The sequence below is a fragment of the Phalangium opilio genome, unplaced genomic scaffold, assembly GCF_054372755.1.
Source record: "Phalangium opilio isolate 3A_F unplaced genomic scaffold, DU_Popi_V2 ptg000079l_1, whole genome shotgun sequence".
In the NCBI taxonomy this organism is placed as follows: Eukaryota; Metazoa; Arthropoda; class Arachnida; order Opiliones; family Phalangiidae; genus Phalangium; species Phalangium opilio.
In genome coordinates, this window is record NW_028324187.1 from 2584826 (window position 1) to 2603559 (window position 18734).

The window sequence follows — 18734 nt, forward strand, 5'->3', positions numbered from 1 at the left end:
CTATTTCAAAATTAGACTTGGGAAAGAGAATTAAAAATTTTAGGCCTTTTTAGACAAATTGGATTTATTTAAAGTGACAGTGAACGCAAAGTCTAACTAGTATTTTTTTAAAAGAAACTGAAATTAGTTTTAGATCTAAACACGAATCTCAGTTTTTTCAAACCACTATTCATGGGTTAATCAAATCTTAATCTAAATTGCATGAATTCATTCATTATTTTAATTAAAATAAAGGCTAACTAAAATTTATCATTCTTCTAACACGTACTTATTTTATTTTAACTTTAACAAATGAAGTGATCACAACAACAACAATATAACATTTCGTTTCCCCTTTTAATGACAAAATTATACCAATTCCTCTGTATGTTTTAAAAATAAGGTTACAATTTATTCTGGTTGTACGTTTATCTATTTTTAACGATGTTTAATAATTAAGTTGGGTTTCGTTGGGTACATTAATATAAATTAAATTCTCTAATTTATATGTATTTGAAGTAACATGGGAGTTATATCGCTGGAGGAGGGAGGAATTTTATGGGGACTGAAGACGGTGTACCCTATTACGGAAATAAAATCACGTATCGCGTTTCATTTGCGGGGGAAGCTTTGACTCCCCGAACGCCGCTTCCGAAGCGTTGAAAGAATTGTACATCTCTCTCTCTCTCTCTCTCATTTGCTCTGATACGTGTCTTTTTATTTTACTTGTCTTTTTTATCCGTATCGTCTTGGATTTATTTGCAAAGATGTAGTAAATCCGATTAATTGAAAGTAATATTATTAGTACCTTAAGATTTGTTTCATAAGTTTGTCACTGGTTACAAACTGGAGCTTGTCATGAAGTGACGCAGTTCATAGATTCGAGGTAAAGCGACGCCTGGTGATTGGGGCGCTGTCAAAGGCTTAGTACAGACTAAATAGGACTAGATGGACTGTAAAATTTACTGGGTGTAGGACTTCAATTCTCGCTTGTCGTTCTAGAACTAGCTCGAGCTGTAAGTCTCTAGCACTACGAAGTTTAGCTAGTTATCTTTTATACTTATGTTAGTAGCAAATGCAAATAGAATTTGCAAAGTGTAAGGCATGGAAAAACTTCCGTTGAATATGAGAGCTAGTATGCAAACTGCAACCTAAAGCTAGATTTGAGATAAATAACCTCTTACCTATTTCGTGTGATTTTCCGACTGCTATAGCTGGTCCTTTAGATTTCTTTAATTCGGACTTACGGCTCTATTTCTTCCGAACCTTGACCAAGCGAAGAAATCTGGCTTTGGTCTGTTCATATATAGTACGTGACGCGATTTCTATTCATCACAACCCAGAAACCACCACGGAATTCCGTTCAACCAACCCCTAGTGCGTGTTTTTCTTGTCCAGTTATTCTTTGATTCGTGTATCCTTTAGTGTCAGTCTATCTTCATCCCAAAATCTAGTTTTTCTTTTTTTTCCGTAACTTTTTCCTTTTCTCATCGTAATGCGCTCAGTATCCTGTTGTTGATAGCGTTACTACAACCCAGATAATCTTTCTACCAGTAAGGCTCTTACTACATTAATTTTCAGAGCTAAAGGTCAAAAGGTCGCCGCCCTTTTTCGCGCCTAATTCGCTTTCTAGAAAAACGTCAAACAACAACTTTGCCTTTTTTTTGACTGCATTATTTTTTAATGGGATTTTTTTAAGCTTATCGTCTTTAATGTAGGGAAAAGGCTTATATGACTTGTAGATTTCTAAGAGTTTTTCACTATTTTTAGCCATATCGTAGTATACGATAGGCTCTTAGTTTGACCCGAGCCGTCGTAGTAGTAGTAGTAGTAGTAGTAGTAGTAGTAGTAGTAGTGGCCGGGGTTGTCGCTTCGTTATCGTCAGATTTTAGCTTAAAAGGAACTTTATATTACCACAACCCACCCATAGGGGTTACTGGGCTCGGTTAGAGATTTAATTTTAATTAAAATTTTTTCAGGTTAGACCCGGGATTCGAACCCGGACCGCTTGTTTAGTAGACAAACATTCTACCCACTCAACCATAGAGACTTGATAGAAACCTCGAGTTTTCTAATATTTATTCTTATCTCTAAAATGTGATGTGGGGTGGGGTACCTCTTAATCTGTGGGGTCGGAAACTTTTGAATTTTTATCTGTGGGGTCGGATACTTATGAATTTGTATGTTTGGGGTTTTCATATTTTTTTTTATGTATGTGCTAATTAAATAGATAACGATCTTCCCCGTTTCCTACCTCGCTCCTTATGTGTTTCGTTCTCGTTCGGTAGCTATTGTCATCAATGTTATGTTTGACTGGAACGTTTTGGCGGTTAATTCAAATGTGGGTTTAGATAGAGCTAACATAGTGTTAAATGGGCGTTATGCGTCTGATCATTTTAGCATTGCTAAAGGTAATTCGAGGGGATAATCACTAAAATGCGTAATCACTATAACTGAACTTTCTCTTTCAAAAGTTTCTGGGCATAAGTCTATGTTGTAAACTCATCGAGGGGATTATCACTAAAAACTATCTGTTCTTCGATTCGCCGGAATATTAGAATTACAGCATAAGTAAATTTATACGGTTATAATTTAATCACTGTTTAGAGTAGGGAATCGAGGGGCTATTCACTCTGATTTTATGCACGGTAAATCATTTAAGCATTGAAAAAGATAGCGCTATTCACTCATTAGGGTAAGGTATAGAGGGGTTATCCACTCGTTAGGGTAGGGTATAGAGGGGCTATTCACTCGTACGATATGGCTACTATTACGAGCCCTTGGGCCGTCTTGTTTAGGATGTTTTTGGTTTGTTAAGCTCGTTGTTAGTTCAGTTAGCGGAGGCGAGCCCTTTGTGTTATGGTTTTTTAAGAAAAAGATTCATTTTAACTAGACATCCTATATTCCATGTGACTTATTTCACTATAGTGCTGGGGTAAATGTTTTGACGACCTAGTATATATGATCATTGTACCGTGAATATATGTGAATTTAATATGGTTTAGCCCTTCTTGTTTCTTTCGGATGAGAATTTCATTGTACACATTATTTCAAATAGGAAAACCGAATTCCGAAAGGTCATACATCTTTATAAAGGATGTATTTTGTAAAAATTTGATTTTCGGTGCATCCGCTATACTTTCTAAGAAAAACAGATCATTTGGGTACTGTATATTGTTTGAAGGAGTTTTAAGTCATTTATTTGCCACTGGTTTCTACAGAGTGTTTCTGAAAAAAATCTGGCATAAATTCAGGGGGATTTTCTTTGGGAGATTTTAATTTGAAAATGCTTTATGGACTTTTTCTGTCCAGGCCACTATTTTTGAGTTATGATTTCAGTGTTATGGGTATGACCTATTAATTAAATTAGCATTGTCTTTCAAATTATTAGTTAAATTTAAGGGTTCATCTATAAATCACTCAAATCATAACTCGAAAACAGTGGCCCGGACGGCAAATTGAAGATAGAACATCCTTGACTCAAAATCACCCAAAGAACATCCCCTTTATTTATGGCAGATTAATCAAAAAAATTCCTGTATACCATGTTTTGAATGTACTAATGCAACTAAGTACATCCTAGGCTTTGATAGAGCAAAAATGACATCGTGTGCGTGAAATTACTGTTACGCATAGTAAGGCTTAAAATTTCGTATTATGCGTTGTTTACTTTTAAATTCGTTTTAACACATAATTTTTGAAGTGTTTCCTTCTCACATACTGTATTTTCCAACTTAATTTAAAATCAAATTAATTTCAAAGTAGTCTGGGGAAAGTCGTTTGCTGACGTCATAGATTTTCTAAAACCTTCACCTTCGTATACCAAGATCAATAGGCTTGCTTGAGAGAGAGAATTAAGATTAGCTCTCCCCTCGTTCCCGTCAATTACGTTTTCGGTATTCTCGCGTCATTAGCTATTCTAGTTTAGGGGCTCCATTAAAGGCAAACGAGCAAACCACGCTTTCAAGTTTAAAATTAAATTTTCTATTGAAATGCATGCCTAAGATTTAGGGATTATTTCTAATGATATTTTTGAATATTTTGAAAGTATCCTACCCTTTTTGGTAATTTATTATAATTCAACTTTGATCGACTGCCTTTAAAGGTAACCTCAGCCCTGGTTCGAAAGTCTAGAGCCGCCTGGCAAGGCTATACTGCTAAACCAATTCGGAAACACGCGGCGTGCATGCCTTGCTTCGAATTACTCGAGTCGCTAGCCATGAATAATTTATTCAACTTGCCGTAATAATCAAATTATTTCGTGACGTGTAACACGGCTTGTATATAAACTAGAAATGGAGGAAGGTGCCCACTGCCTAATAAACAGAAACTCTGGCTCTTTACATCATAATAATGATTCAAAATACATTTTTCTTCTTTATAAAGCGTCTTTTCGAGTTGAATGTGGATTTACAGATGAGCAGGCACTATTTTATATTAATTAAGAGAGGTCTGGTTATTTTCCTCCTCCCTTAATGAGGCTTAAAATTTCTACCTTCAAAAAGCGTCAACTCCAATTAGTCATAGATCAAAATTTGGATATAAATTATATCCAAAAGAAAAGTTCCAAAAACGTAACGGGATTTTTTTTTTGAAACATTGTCCATTTACAATTCTAACTAAATTAGAATATTAATCAATTTTCACTTTCCAGGTATTTAAAACGATTATGACATCATTATACTGTCCCTTTGAATAAAATACCCAATATATATTTAGAATTTCATTGTCCCTTTAACACCCACGTATTTCATCTCTTGACGTTTCAAAATTAAACTAGGCAAACATCGAAATAACACTCTCCTTCAGGGTACTGGAAAAGAGTGGGCTGCTAAACCTTTCGAGCGCAATTTTGTAGGTTCATTCCTTCCTAAAATCTTCGGATGCAAAATTTTCCACTTCGCTTCAGAATCTAGTCTCTTATTTTTCCGTTTTCAACTCCTCTGGGGTACCGTTCATTCGTTCCCCTTCTTCCCCCAACCCTCTTATCGTCGACAACTCTGAGCATGGTTGCCGGAAAGGGGTTTACGTGTAGGGATAGTTTCCCTTTCAGTCTGCTTGTCGCGAGATTAGAATGGATGGAATTCTTCCAGTTCTACTCCAGAGCGCGTGCACTGAGGGAATGGGAATGTACAGCGTAACTGTAACATCGGAGTTGCCTGCAGAGCTGTCAGGAACTATACCTACCCTATTTCTTAAATCCCAAAACCGTGTTTCTAGTTCCCTTTGCTAAGGAACAAAGGCAAGGGGGAAAAAATAAGTCTATAACAAAAAGAAGGAAAATCGTTTTATAGAACACGCTAGGCTTAAAAATGTACCTCTTTTATCCTTTTCTTTTCCATAAGGCGAGAAAATGTTCCTATTTCGCTCTCACGAACGTGCGTGCTCGTTTTTCCGAAAGGAGCGCTCTCGGGAATGATCTATAATTTAGATGTTTAAGGGGAAAATGTTTTAACTTGGAAAACCAATTATATATAGTATAGTTGCTGACCCGCTTTTTCTATTTATTTTAACTTTTTATTTTTTTTTGGTACTTTCATCATGTGATATTACATGATAATATAGGCGATATTTTATCCTATACAAAACGTGTGGTTTCAGATCCTAATGTTTTCGTATTATGATAATAGAGAGTTTAAGCATCCCCTAAACGCGTACGTGTAGCTACCTTCCACAGTGCGTTAGACCAATGCATTGTCAAAGGTGGCTACACGTACGCGTATAGGGGATGCTTAAACTCTCTAATACTTTTAAAAACAACACAAAAGCAAGGCGATATAGGTATATAATTTTAACAAAGAGTATAGTTCCAGAGATGCGATATTTTGTCTCCGAGGTTTGATTCATGCTAAGGGATTTAAAGAATGGAAATTTTTCGTGGTTCCATTTCATCCAAAAGTTGAGAAAGGGTTAAAGGTATAGTTGTAGTTCAATTTTAACCCCCTTGTTATTGGGGCTTCAAAGAAATATTTAAAAGTCAGCAGGATTTTTGGTGCAGTATAGTTCCCTCGCAATAATTTTCTTCGTACCGGAAGTTAGATTTTAGGTGCTAGTGACGTCAAATGTTTAATAGAAAGGGGGGCTACAACTGAAATGTCGTCTGCTATAAATCTCGAAGATTAAATACGTTAAATTTAAGCAAACTGGAAATATATGTGTATATTTTCGGAATCATCGTAACTCAATTTTTATGACAACCAAATCGTGGTTGGTTTTAGGCCCTATACTCTTCCTTTACGTTTTAGAAGATGTTTCTATAGCATTTTTATATTCCGGCTCTTAAGGCATAGCATCGCACCTCTACCACGCGTTTACTTTGACGGGGTTAAAATAACATAGACTTAAGTAAATTGGAGAGAAGCCCGCCGGGGGTTAATGGGGATTACAAATTTTATTTGGTCGACTGATTTCTATACAACGGAAATGGACCAATAAGACTCTAGAGATGACGGAGGTAAAATCCACGTCTTGAATTTGAAATTTCACTCGCGGGGATTTCAGCTCTTTGTATGTGATTTACATGGGCACAAAACCTTTAGAGAAAAGTTCGTAGGTATTACGTTGTTATCGATTCTTCAAAGCTAAGCCTTGTCAGGATTGATACGCATTATAACACCTTAACGGAAATATTCATTATCATTCATTCTCACGTTGACTTCTTGACGTATAACTTTATCTGACAGATCCGGCGAATGTTCGCCTTAAGCCTAGCGATATTAGTCGGGATAACATCAAAGGCAAATAGACGTAAGAGAGAAAGTAAGACGCTTCGTAGTGATGCTATGGTATGATGTTTACTTCGCAAAGTTTCGCTTCCTCTCCAGCTTCTTTGGTCGACCAATTTCAATAACGGCACAGCTTGATATCTCTCTCACGCGCACCTGCCTCGGCGCACACCCGAGGAGCCAGACGTCACGTGATCTGAATATAGAATACTGACCGTAAACAAACTTCTCTGTCGGGTCGATAACGCATGTGCCAAACCCTTATACCGAGCAGCGAAAGGGGAACTGAGAATTTGGTCTCTCCGAGCCTCTTTTTGATACGTGAATGACCCGGCATCTTTTCTCCCATTTACTGTCTCACTTTCTGCTATTTCAATTTGCATTTGATAAGATTAAGACCTACTGGGACTGGCTGATAATATTACTATCGAGAGCGTGTGAAAGGAACTGGAAATCGATAGCCGGTCGCTCCATAAAAGTAATTTCCCAAAGAGAGATAATAAATATCAAGTAATAAAAGGCGTGTTTAGCGCCGTGTGATTCGCTCAATTAATTTCTCTCCTAGCTTCCTAGCTCGGTTTCGCTTCAATGAAGGCTCCGCCAAAGTCCAACCTCCTTAAACTTACCACGTTACGTAAGCTAGAATGCATTTAATTCGCCCTTCAATATTTTAGAATTAGTTTAATATATGGCACAACTTTTGAGAAGCTGTCATGAAATTAATAATTTAGAATAGTTAGTGAGGGAATTAGACTCCAAGGGAATCTAAGATTAAAATATGTAAATGTAAGAACAAATGCCAGTCCTGAGTAACTTATAGTAGGATAAAATTATATATTTAAAAAATTGAGTATCGGTTGTAACTTACTTCTTTACAGTTATCTTGAAAGCAAAATAACTTTTTCAAAAAAGTAACAATTATTTTGGATGGTACAACCTAATTGGTTAAATTGAACTAAATTCATGGTTAAGCGTCAAGTCTAGAAACTTCTAAAAAGATGGGTCTGAGAGAGAGAGCAATTTCAATAAAGAAAAAGGTTATTCCGCTGTCCAAGTACCATCCCATCATTCGGATGGCGCTAAGAATGTGAGAGACGTCGTCTTTTGATCTTTTCGAATCTACATGTAGAATTCTCTTTTACGACATGTACACCCACAGTCATTCTCCACTTTCGCAGCTCAGATCGAATATCAAATGAGGGAAAAGTCTTGGCGTGTAAAGGGGGCGGGGTTTCAATGATCCGATCCAATGGTACTTTCAATTCCCCCGATGCTCTTTTTTATTACTGCACAATTACTGTCATCTTACTGCTACCAAGAAATTGAGACCAACAATATTAATGAAATTAAGTTACTTACTTTTGTCTGTAGATACGTTTAAGGTTAAGACATAGAGAATATGTCATAGGAGTCGTAACTTACATGTGCCATACTTGAACGCGTGACGCGAAACCTTTCGGGAAATCGTTGGAAATGTACTTATTGAAAGTCCTTGATTTGTTTGTGGTGTGAAAAATGAACTCCAATCAATTTTGTTAAAGAAATCCCTCAAATCAATGCATCTTTATCGTAATACATCGCACTTTCGCTCTAAATGTTGATATACGTGTATTAAATGCAACTTTGGTTATTTCTGACTGGTTGTATGTCTTGTATCGTTTGTAGGATTTGGTATCTTCGGAAGAAGAGAAGGAAAACTGGACTGGAATCGGTATTGCACTATTAGTCATCGCTTGTATCTTATCCTTAATCGTAACCTCTATTATTCTACTCACCCCTGGTAAGAATTCAATTGAGACCAAGGCTTAAAATGTTTATTAGTGTTGAATTTTGAAACTAAAACCTTCCTGTTATTCGTTGTTTTCCCTATAGAGGACAAAGGCCCAAGAGTCAAAAATGAAAGATTCGGGTTGGACGAAGTTCTATCGGGCGAGTACGATCCGCGTACGTTTAATGGATCATGGATATCCGGTGAGTACAACTTTATTCTAATTTCTACAATTTAAATGTTGATTTCTATTACCATGCCCTTTAATATGCCCTTGAGCTTAGTACTGTTCGAGATACGTACAGATTAGTGGGTACCCAGTGGTACCAACCATGGAATTTTGTAATAGTTATAGAGGATTCAGTTCTGAAAATGTTCGTATTGTTATGAACAGAATTCAAACCTAGCTGCAGCATGCAGTTAGCTGAAACCTCCTCTTAAATTCATTCACTATACCTTAGGAATCCTTTTTTGTCCTCCGTTAAAAGAGTCCCCAGTCCACATTCAAAGGAAAGCGCGGAGTAAATTGCCTATAAATCCAGTAAGAAATTAATCCCTTGGAATTGAAAGAAAAAAAAAAGACGGAGAACCATTCTTAGTCTCCTTTCTCTTCCAAGTTAAGAGAGAAATTCATTCGTTCTTTTTGAAACTCTTTAACGCGCTGCGTGGTACGTATACTTTGTTGCAGTCTTTGAAGCTGCGTGAATTCGAATATGAAAGCCTAGTAGTCTGTATATGAATTGGTGTCCCTTCTATGACTGTAACCTCTAGATATGAAGTTGGCTGCAATTTTAGCCCCCAAAACGGTAAAAACAGTAAAAACTTGGAATCATCTGCGCCCCAAATTTTCATCAATCTTTTTCCTCCAGAAGAAAAAGTAATTTAAGGGGAAACACGTTCAAAAATTTATGAATTTCTAAAGGAAAAGTCTTATGACGAAATCTTATAGAGAAACTAGGTTCAATAATTTTAAATAGATATATTTGAATTAAAACTGTTAAAGGGATAATATAGCGTATACGTTGATAAGATTCAAACATTTCATTATGTCGCAAGCACAAGTCGCGAGCTTCAGATATTTTCCAAGAGAACGCGACACAGTTATGACGTCATTACGAAGTCAAATTGTCCATTTTATTACCCTGTTTTATAAATATATTTAGGTTCAAATGTTATCTTCCCTTTAAATTTAAGCCCTTGGACTTCCCGCCATTAAATTGAGGGTTTGGCATGGGATTTCGTGACCATTTGTAATTCTTTACTTTTATGCTTTTATCTATATCTGGAGGTATAGAAACTTTCCAGATCAGTTTTCAGTGAATTTTAAGAAATGTAGTATCTCTTTAGGCCTTTGTTCACGCTGTCATCTAAGGAACGAACTAAATGGAGAAATCTCCCAATCCAATTAGAGCAGGGTCCAGGCGCCCAATTTCAAACTTTATCTCTCTCCCCTTCAGGACGGTATTAGACCTCCTGTTCGAATTAGATTGGATTCGGTAGCAGCTGTTCCTTTCAGCCCCCATTTAGACGCAGGTGTAAAAATTCTAAAAGGGTTAGAAAAATTTTATTTTTAATCATTTTTCTCATAATTCATTTTTTTCTTCATTGGAATTTAATCCAAAAATTTTCATCGGTCGTTAAAATTTACGTAAGGCTAATGGACTTCCCGATTGACTGAAATGTATAATATTCTTTATAGAGTCGAATTTTATAAGGGGCTGTTCACAAATTGCTTAAAGCCAAAAATTTTCAACCTCTTTCTATTGAATTCAATAAAACGATGTGCAATTAGGGGTTTATGATAAAGCTAAAATGTTACGGGTCTATAATAGGACGCGCTTTTCAGGCTTAATGACCAAGGGTTCGCGAACCCCATCTTGAGAAACTCAACCAAATCATATCTAAAACCATACTCCGAGTGTTGCTGATATCAACCTTGAAGTTTTTGAAATTACATAACGATTTATAAAATACAAACGAACATTTTTCTCAAATGAATAAAAGATTCTGTTTAATAATGATTCTCTTTAAAAGTATAGTAGGAACTTAAACGTAACTCCCTGTTATTGGGGTTTGTCCATTCAGAAAGATCCTGGTTAGTTTTTAAAAAGCTTAGAAAGCAAAGCAATAATATTTGTTTCTAATGACATCAAAGATAAAATCCTGCATGAAAAGTGACCCTTTTAGATTGGACTATAATGAATAACCATAACTTTGACGGACCAAGGCTTCTTACCAAAACCTTTCCCTAGACTCTTGTGGTAAAGAAAAGACAAACGACTCTTGATATAAATGTTCTAGTAACTGTCCGATACAAGGGGATAGAAGGGGAAAACAGCTCCAGAGTTAGTGACTCTAATCTATTTCAACTTTCATCTTAATGCCACTTGGAAAATAAATCTTCTGGTGGTCTCTTAATCGATGAGAGTCGTATATTCAACCACTACACCGTCCGGGAATGCCGAATGGACACGTTCCTCAAAGGGATAGTATTAGCAAATAAAGCCTAGCACCGTTGGAAAGCCCTGTTATCTTAAAGATTGAGTTTACCAGTCTAGAAACGTTTAATAAAACGTTGGTATTACGCAATGGTAATTGGTAGGGAATTTACAGAAATTAAAGAACCTTTATAAAAGGAAAGGTCCAGCTATCGTCTGCTTTATTTATGGTTAAGGTAGAACGTTGATAGGTAAGTGGACAACAAAGGAGTTAGATAGGGCTTCCGAGTTACCAATATGGCCGCCCACTCCCTAAGCTAAGCCTGACGTCACAACTGAGATACCTCTATTAAAAACATGTAATACCATACCTTTAAAGGGATCGTCGATAAAGCGCCTTCTTTAAACACTTGTTTCCTTGTTTCTATGCGGTATTCATCAATTTTTATTTGTTTTTGTTTGGTTTTTCCTTAACCGCAGAAAACGAAATGGTCTTCCGAGCTCCTAGTGGCGGTTTAGTCATCTTCAACGCTGCTACCCTTTCCCAAACTACTCTTGTTTCAAACGTCACTTTCGTAAGTATAACTTGAAAGAATGTTCTTTTAACCTATATGAATCTAATGGTACTATGGCTTAGTAAAAACTTCAATCCGCGGAGTATGAAAGGGGGTAGAATTTAGGAATTTTAATTGAAATTTTAAGCACTGTGTAGGCTTAGCTATGTATTCAAATATTATAGTTTTGATATGGTCTCTTCTTTATGATCATGAGCCAATAAACTTGAGTACTTGACTCGAGCATACCATCTCTCGTTCAAAGGCTTTCGTTTCTTTAAAAATACCGCTCTCAGTATGAAAAAGACAGTTAAAACGGAGTGGCAATACATTTTCGGTTCAGTTCTATTCAGTTACCACTTAAGCTTAACCTTTACCAATTTTAATTGAAAGGGTTAATTATTTTTATATTATCTAGTGTGATTTAAATAATTTAAACGTCCATCTTTTACTATATGTTACAGAAAACCTTAGTCTCAATTTTTACTGATTATAAATATTGTTGTTTTTAATACATCTGTCAATACCAAATTTAGAGGTCAAAATAACTTGCTGATATGCACGAAAATATCACCAATGGGATTGATTTAGTTTTAGTTTCAAAACCTGTGTTTTCTTTGCACAATTCAACACAAATTCTTTTAAGGTTTATAATTTTCAAGAACCTATTGATTTTAGAATCATTTCCGCAGTGATTTTCGAAACTCCAAAGGTCTACGTATTCACTGAACTCAATGTTTGGTACCTTAAGTTCTGACTAAATCTACGGTACTTTGGAAACGTAAACTTCTCTACAAACGACTTCCACGATGTTAGGACGAGAGAAAAGTTCAATATATTTTCTTTTATTCCCTCGAAAATTTCGATTTGGTGGCCCCATCCATACCCTTATACGATCTTTTTCAATTCTTATAAAGTATAAGATAGTTTCCGTCATTTTTTACGTCTAAAGTCCTTATTCCCGCGATCTTCCTTTCCCCTAGCTAGAAAACGAGTGGTCGTGATTTCAATTCATCTGTTAAACTGAATCGTTCAGAAGATGGAAGTAGAAAAAAACTAACGTATACTATGCCTTCAAGTTCCCAAAGTTTCTTTGAATTGAAAAGAAGAAATATTGGATCATTTTTTATCCTTTATTCTCTACTTTCTCCTACTCTCTCTCACTCTCTCGCTCTCTCTTTCTCTCTCTGGTGTCTCTAGATCTTTCCTTCGGGTTTCTAGCAATTTAAATCGATTATGTAGTTAAATTGAATTGCCTGAGATGCCTTGCCTTTCCTTCGTAGAATTTTTCAATCGTCGACGACTAGTCAGTGACTTTACTTGAAGGAGATAACTTTCCGATTGCCTTCTAGTCAGTATCAGAAAATAAAAATCGATTTTTCAAAGGTAATAATCAAAATTTATTCAATACTTCCAAGAATTTCGTAATATTCCAGGAATAAAATATAGTAAAAGCAAGGATCTCAGTCAATTCTGGTTAATTTGGGGCAGATAAATCGGAGAGAGATGTAGAGGAGAAGTTGGTTTCGAATTTCCATTCACAGATCTTGGTAGTTCTAGCAGCGTAACATTCATGTCCGTAATGAATACATTCTCTTATGGTGAAAAATGTTTGAAAAATATTTATTTCAAAACTATTCTTTGATCAGTTGGATCAAGACGTCCACGACTTACACTTACGGAAAAATGGAAAGAAAGAATTGAAATTTAAAATTCAAACCTCATTTTTATTGGATAACATTCGTTCTTATCAAATATCTTCCGGACTCATTTTTTTGTTTTCATTTTATTTTAGGGAAATATCAGTATTTCTTTCATTCCGCATCATCCCTTTCTATATATTAAAAATTTGAAAATCGATTCAAATTCGTGACGCTCATTTTGTTGCAATATAATTTTGTGTGAATAGGGGCATGGGTTTTTGGGTCACCAAATATCTACATCACATCACTTATCTTGCAAAATCCTTATTTTTAAATTTAAATGAGATTAGAACAAGTTAGTTATGATACATTTGCATAATCTATAATAAGTTAAATTTATTTCCAGAGTCAACTGAACGCCCAAGCATACACTTTGTCCGCCGATCGTTCCTATCTATTGGTCAGAGCGAATTCCCAACACGTGAGTATAATTAGTCAACATTTATTTTGATGATTTGTAGGCATATTCTAATTCGGGAATTCCAATTCCTATCTATACTACCTTATTGGAAAAGGGACTTTGTCATCTCAGGCCTATAGCTGCAATGTTCAATTAGTATTAGTGCAATTACTACGCGAGACTTTTAAATTTAAGATTAAGAAAACTAATTAATACAAACAGAGTTGATTATTCTTGGTTCGGTAACTTAAAAGACGACAGGTCACGTGTAACGTTTGTGTATAAACTGAACTAAACCTTCAGTCCAGTTTAGGCTTAGCTCACGAAAACAAGTAGCGCCTAGACGTAAGGTCTTTCAAGTTTGTAAAAGTATTACTTATACTTTTAATTTTTATAATAATTCAAATGCATAAGATAAATTTAAACCTAACAAATTTGAAATGTGAAACGTCTGAAGCTCTTCACTCTAAGAACTGGCGAACGAATTTGACGATAACTATTCCCGTAGCTTTATCACCCCTAATCTTTTACTTCAAGTTATAAACATCTCATTTGGTGTTGGCTCATACTTGGTATGAACACCCTAGAGCCTTTTAATTTAGCGCCATCCGATACCCGAGCTTTTAATGTCTCTGCACGCGACCAAAGAAGAAATTAAAAGACGGGTGATACTTAAGGACCCGCGACCAGCTCCAACCAAACCAGCTCAACCAACGAACCAAGAGTGCTTGAATACCCTGTCAACTACTGTAGTCGGTAGGGACTATACTGGGAACGTTAAGGGAAGTCGGACAGAAATTGTCTTTATGCCTCGTAAATATCCCTTTTATCCCAAGAGCCCTTTTCTTTTGCCAAATATTAATCCTTGGGTATTTTATAGGCCAATGCATTAGGCTTAAGATTCAAGGCTTTTTTCATATACCAGACCTATTTTAGATTGTTTATCGCTTATGGAATAAGAGTAATGAGTTACTGAGACCATTAGAAGGAAGCTATTGATTCCTTACCCGCAGTATTTTAGGAACCAATGTTCTTTTAAAAAAATATTTTTTGAATATTCATTATTTATTAGTTTAACTTTCTTTCCAGTTCACTTCCAGATCCTACTATGCACATTTTACGATATTTAACACAACTAGCGAGTACGTATTATATAAATTATATATTAATTTAAGTTTAAAATGGAAAATGTAATTTGGAATTGTTTCCTTTATATTCGAAAGAGATACCCCAATGATTATTTCAAATTGGAAATGTGCTCTTCTCATATATTTGCATTAAAAATGATATTGGCAATTAACTTACAAGAGACTAAGCCTATCTGCAAAGCTGATGACGTTTTGGTTTTACTGTAAAAATTTAGTACCACCTGATTATCCTGTGAGCTCAATAGAATTACATACCCCAACCAACGTCATCTGCTTGATACATAGCCCTAATGCATAGGCTTAATTTTTTAATTTGTAGCAAGAAAGACAGATGCAATTCATTTTATACCTAATGCTTTTTCGATTTAAAAGAAAAATTCAAAGACGACCTTTTATAAGGTTCTGACACCAATATTAATAATATTTTCTTTTGCGAAATTTCTTTCTTGACCTTGAAGACGTACGTTCCCATTGGTTTCGGCTGCTGACGTCACGGGGCGTTTAAGGTACGCCACCTGGGGCCCAGCTGGAAGCCAATTGGTAAGCTCCTTTAAGCTCTTAATAAGCCCTCCAATATTTCGCTCTACTCCAAGCGTATAAATTGGATTAAATCGCTCACCCTCTTAATGAAAAAGCTACTGTTTCTGGCAACACGCCTCGCGAGCCACCCTTATATTTGACAAGGGTTGGGCGCCAAAAAATCAATTTCCTTTCGTTTTTCTCTTTCCGAAAATCCGATTTTATGTAGGTAAACAATGATTATTTAATAGAATTTCTTAACCTAACTATATATGGGTAGCGTTCAATCTCTATGGAATTAGAAAAAACATTAAACGATATTCATTAATTGAGAGATGAAAGCTAACTTATCAAATAAAAAATCCATAAGTATGGATTGAAAGGCGGACTTTTATAAGGGCCCGACGGCAGCCCCAAACTTACTCATTATAGGGTAATGGATCAACTACAAATGCACTTTGATATTATCGCGTAACATAATATATTCCAGGGTAAATTTAGACAAGTTTAGTTTACCTAAGGATAAGGTATTAAGGCGTTTGAATATTGATATGGGAAAATTGCCTCTAAGCTACTTATTAGCAGGTGAGATACGAGATAGTTTATTCTGATTAGTTTATGTGTAGCAAATCCCTTTAGAGAGCTTTTGCATCTTCTGTATCTTGAATTATCACTGACCTAGATTCACTTATGGAGTATCTACATATCTACATGCGTACGAATCCAAAAAGCCCTTTGCAATTATTTGCCAGTTAAATATAGGCATCAATTCTACATCCAGTTTGATAAGAAAAATCATCCATCAATTTTTACAACCATTTTTCAATCCTATACGCGGCGCGATATCAATCAAAACTTACATCTTTTGATGGCAAACCAAAATGAGAAAAATATTCTTTTTTTTTTACAAATTCGATCATCTGATTGAATGAATTACTTTGATTTGGTTTGACTTATGTACTTACTGATCGCTTAAAAGTGGAGATTTTATAGTGTAATCTCTTGCCTATCAGCGTAAAGTTACGCCCCTCTTGAGTATCTAAATCTCCGCCTCTAAATGATCTCCTTAATAATTTTCAAATTCTAATGCCATTAGGGTGTATGCAATTCGCTTCTTAAAATTCACTTTTGTAGGCGTACGTCGCGAATGGAAATTTATTCTACATTGCCAAACAAGGGAACCTTCCTAAAGTGATAACTCAAAATGGAAGGGAACCAACCGTACTAAACGGTGTACCGGATATATGTTACGAAGGTAAGTAAATATGGACATAAAATATCGATAGAATAGGTCTATAAGTGTTCGTGCAAATTACCTATTCATGTCTTGGTTGGCGAGATTTTATATCTTTTATAGTTACAGATTTAATTACAACCCATATTTGCCTAAGCCGAATTATCAACTCGAGCGTATTTACTTAAGTAATTGTTCGTAATCCTAATTCCTAATAATTAACGTGAGAAATGTTAACCCTAAATTGAGGAAAACATTTTGACAATAATTATCTCACAGGACTTTAAGGAACCCTTTCGATAAAATCAGATTAAATTTTCATAATAATACCCCTAATTCCAAGGAGTGTTTTGGTAATTTGCGTATTAAACAGATCTGCTAAATTCCAACAATGCACTGTGGTGGTCAGACGACGGAGGAATGTTGGCCTATCTATCTTTCGATCTGACTGACGTCAACTCCATCACGCGTTTGAAATATGGCTCTTTCGAGGAGCCGACAAACATCAACCCAACGGTTGAGGAACAAAGGTATCCTAAGGTAAGTCTTAAGCTTCTATTGGACCTAAAATAGGTCTAACCATACTTAGGCGTACCAGGGTTCTTAGGAACGTGTAAAACAGGAAAATTGGTTTAGAGCAAACAACTTAGCAAAATATTTTCTGTGAAGTTCCTAGACATAGACAAAATAGGCCCTTTGCCGGACCTATTACGTGAAAATCCGTGTTTGTTGTGCTTATAAATTTAGTACTTTAGGCATCTCTTCAGCTCCTAAAGTCTGTTCAGAGTCATGATGTTTAAGATTGTAAGGAGTAAACGGATACAACCGTAAATCTATGAGAAGTAGGCCCTACTCTTTGAACCTGAAAGCGTGATGTAAATTGGTTTTGGAAAATTCGTATCAACCCTGCGTATAGACTTTGAATCAGCTTTGACGTTAATGCGTTGCTGACGCGAAATTTCCAAACAAAGAGTATCAAAGTAAACTGTATAGGAGCCTTTATCGAGTAGGCGTGCACGCGTTTTGCTCGTTACCTAACAATACTGACCCATTATCGTCTGTCCAGCGCGCTAATTAGAATGGAATCAGGCGACGAGGTACTTATATACCGCTTAAGGCGTACTCGTATACGCTTCATTCGGCTTTGTTTCGCGGAAGGATATTGTTGGAACGATGAAACCTAAATTAACGATCCGCTAGATTTTCATGACATTACATTTTGATTGATGGTCTAATGGAGACTAAACCGGGACTTGTACGCCTTGCATGGCATTGTCATTGGTTTCAGGGTGGGCTTGTTTTTAGTTCCTTCAAAAATATACACGGTTCTGCAATCCAATTTGGATTTACCTTTGGAACTATTTATTCTGTTCTGGACTTTCTTTTTACTTGTATATTTATTTATTATTTATTTCGGTTTCGGTTGTTTACAGAAGTAAATATGTAGAAGTAAATACGTTTGACACTGGTCACGTAACCCCTGGTGAGGCAGTGTTTAAATTGTACGTGGCACAGTTTAAATATTGGTACTTAAACACTTAAGTACCGCCTCCTTACCAAACAATTAGGCACAAAAGAAATTAGCAACGCTTTACGATTTTGAACAAGAAATTCCTTATTTACGGTTTCTAGAATTCATTACATTTTTTTTATTTAATTGATGCTTAAAACTAAATTTAGTAACTTTGCTAAGCTTAACTATTAATTATTAAAATTATGTATATGAAGGGAAAGTTTTGCCCCTTTTTCCTGATCTAGATATTAAATATTTTAAAACATACGTAGGCACTTAGGCTAATTGAATTATACAGAAATTATACGAAAGTTTAAAAATAATCCTGTTATTATAATATCGAACGTGATCTTACAGTCCAGCCAGTCAAAAATAATTAAATATTTCTCTATCGTGGAGCTCTTAAAGATCGATGGGAAAGATTATTTCGGTCCATTCAAAATCTCGTTAAAAATAATAACCCAAGTATCGTATCTTTGTCCTTGTATAGCCTGGTACACCTGTACCAAAAGTCAGCGTATGGACAGTAGATTTGAGAGAGGAGAGCTTGGTTTCCAAAGAAGTACAACCACCGAAATCGCTTCGGCAACAGTAAGTATTAAGCCATTTCTCAACATGTATTAGCAAAATTTAGTTAAAACAGATAGTATTAAGTTAAATGAAAATCCCTATGCTGTGAAATTTCGCATGACCTTGGTATACTAGAGTCCCCATATCTCATCGCTGGTGCCGACGTGGTTTTGTATCGAAAAA

General features: G+C 35.7%; 1 protein-coding gene across 6 annotated transcripts in view; it reads left to right on the top strand.

Annotated features, from left to right (window-relative positions):
• LOC149654168 (prolyl endopeptidase FAP-like) overlaps nt 1-18734 on the top strand; it is a 182928-nt gene that overhangs the window by 158232 nt on the left and 5962 nt on the right. For all 6 annotated transcript variants that reach the window (XM_089845575.1, XM_089845574.1, XM_089845576.1 and 3 more), the window contains 9 exons: nt 8370-8484; nt 8577-8675; nt 11391-11485; nt 13514-13588; nt 14657-14709; nt 15174-15255; nt 16369-16489; nt 16842-17008; nt 18472-18572. In XM_089845575.1, the coding sequence (XP_089701701.1) occupies nt 11399-11485; nt 13514-13588; nt 14657-14709; nt 15174-15255; nt 16369-16489; nt 16842-17008; nt 18472-18572 (686 nt within the window). In that variant the 5' untranslated portion in view covers nt 8370-8484; nt 8577-8675; nt 11391-11398. The remainder of the gene's footprint in view (nt 1-8369; nt 8485-8576; nt 8676-11390; nt 11486-13513; nt 13589-14656; nt 14710-15173; nt 15256-16368; nt 16490-16841; nt 17009-18471; nt 18573-18734) is intronic.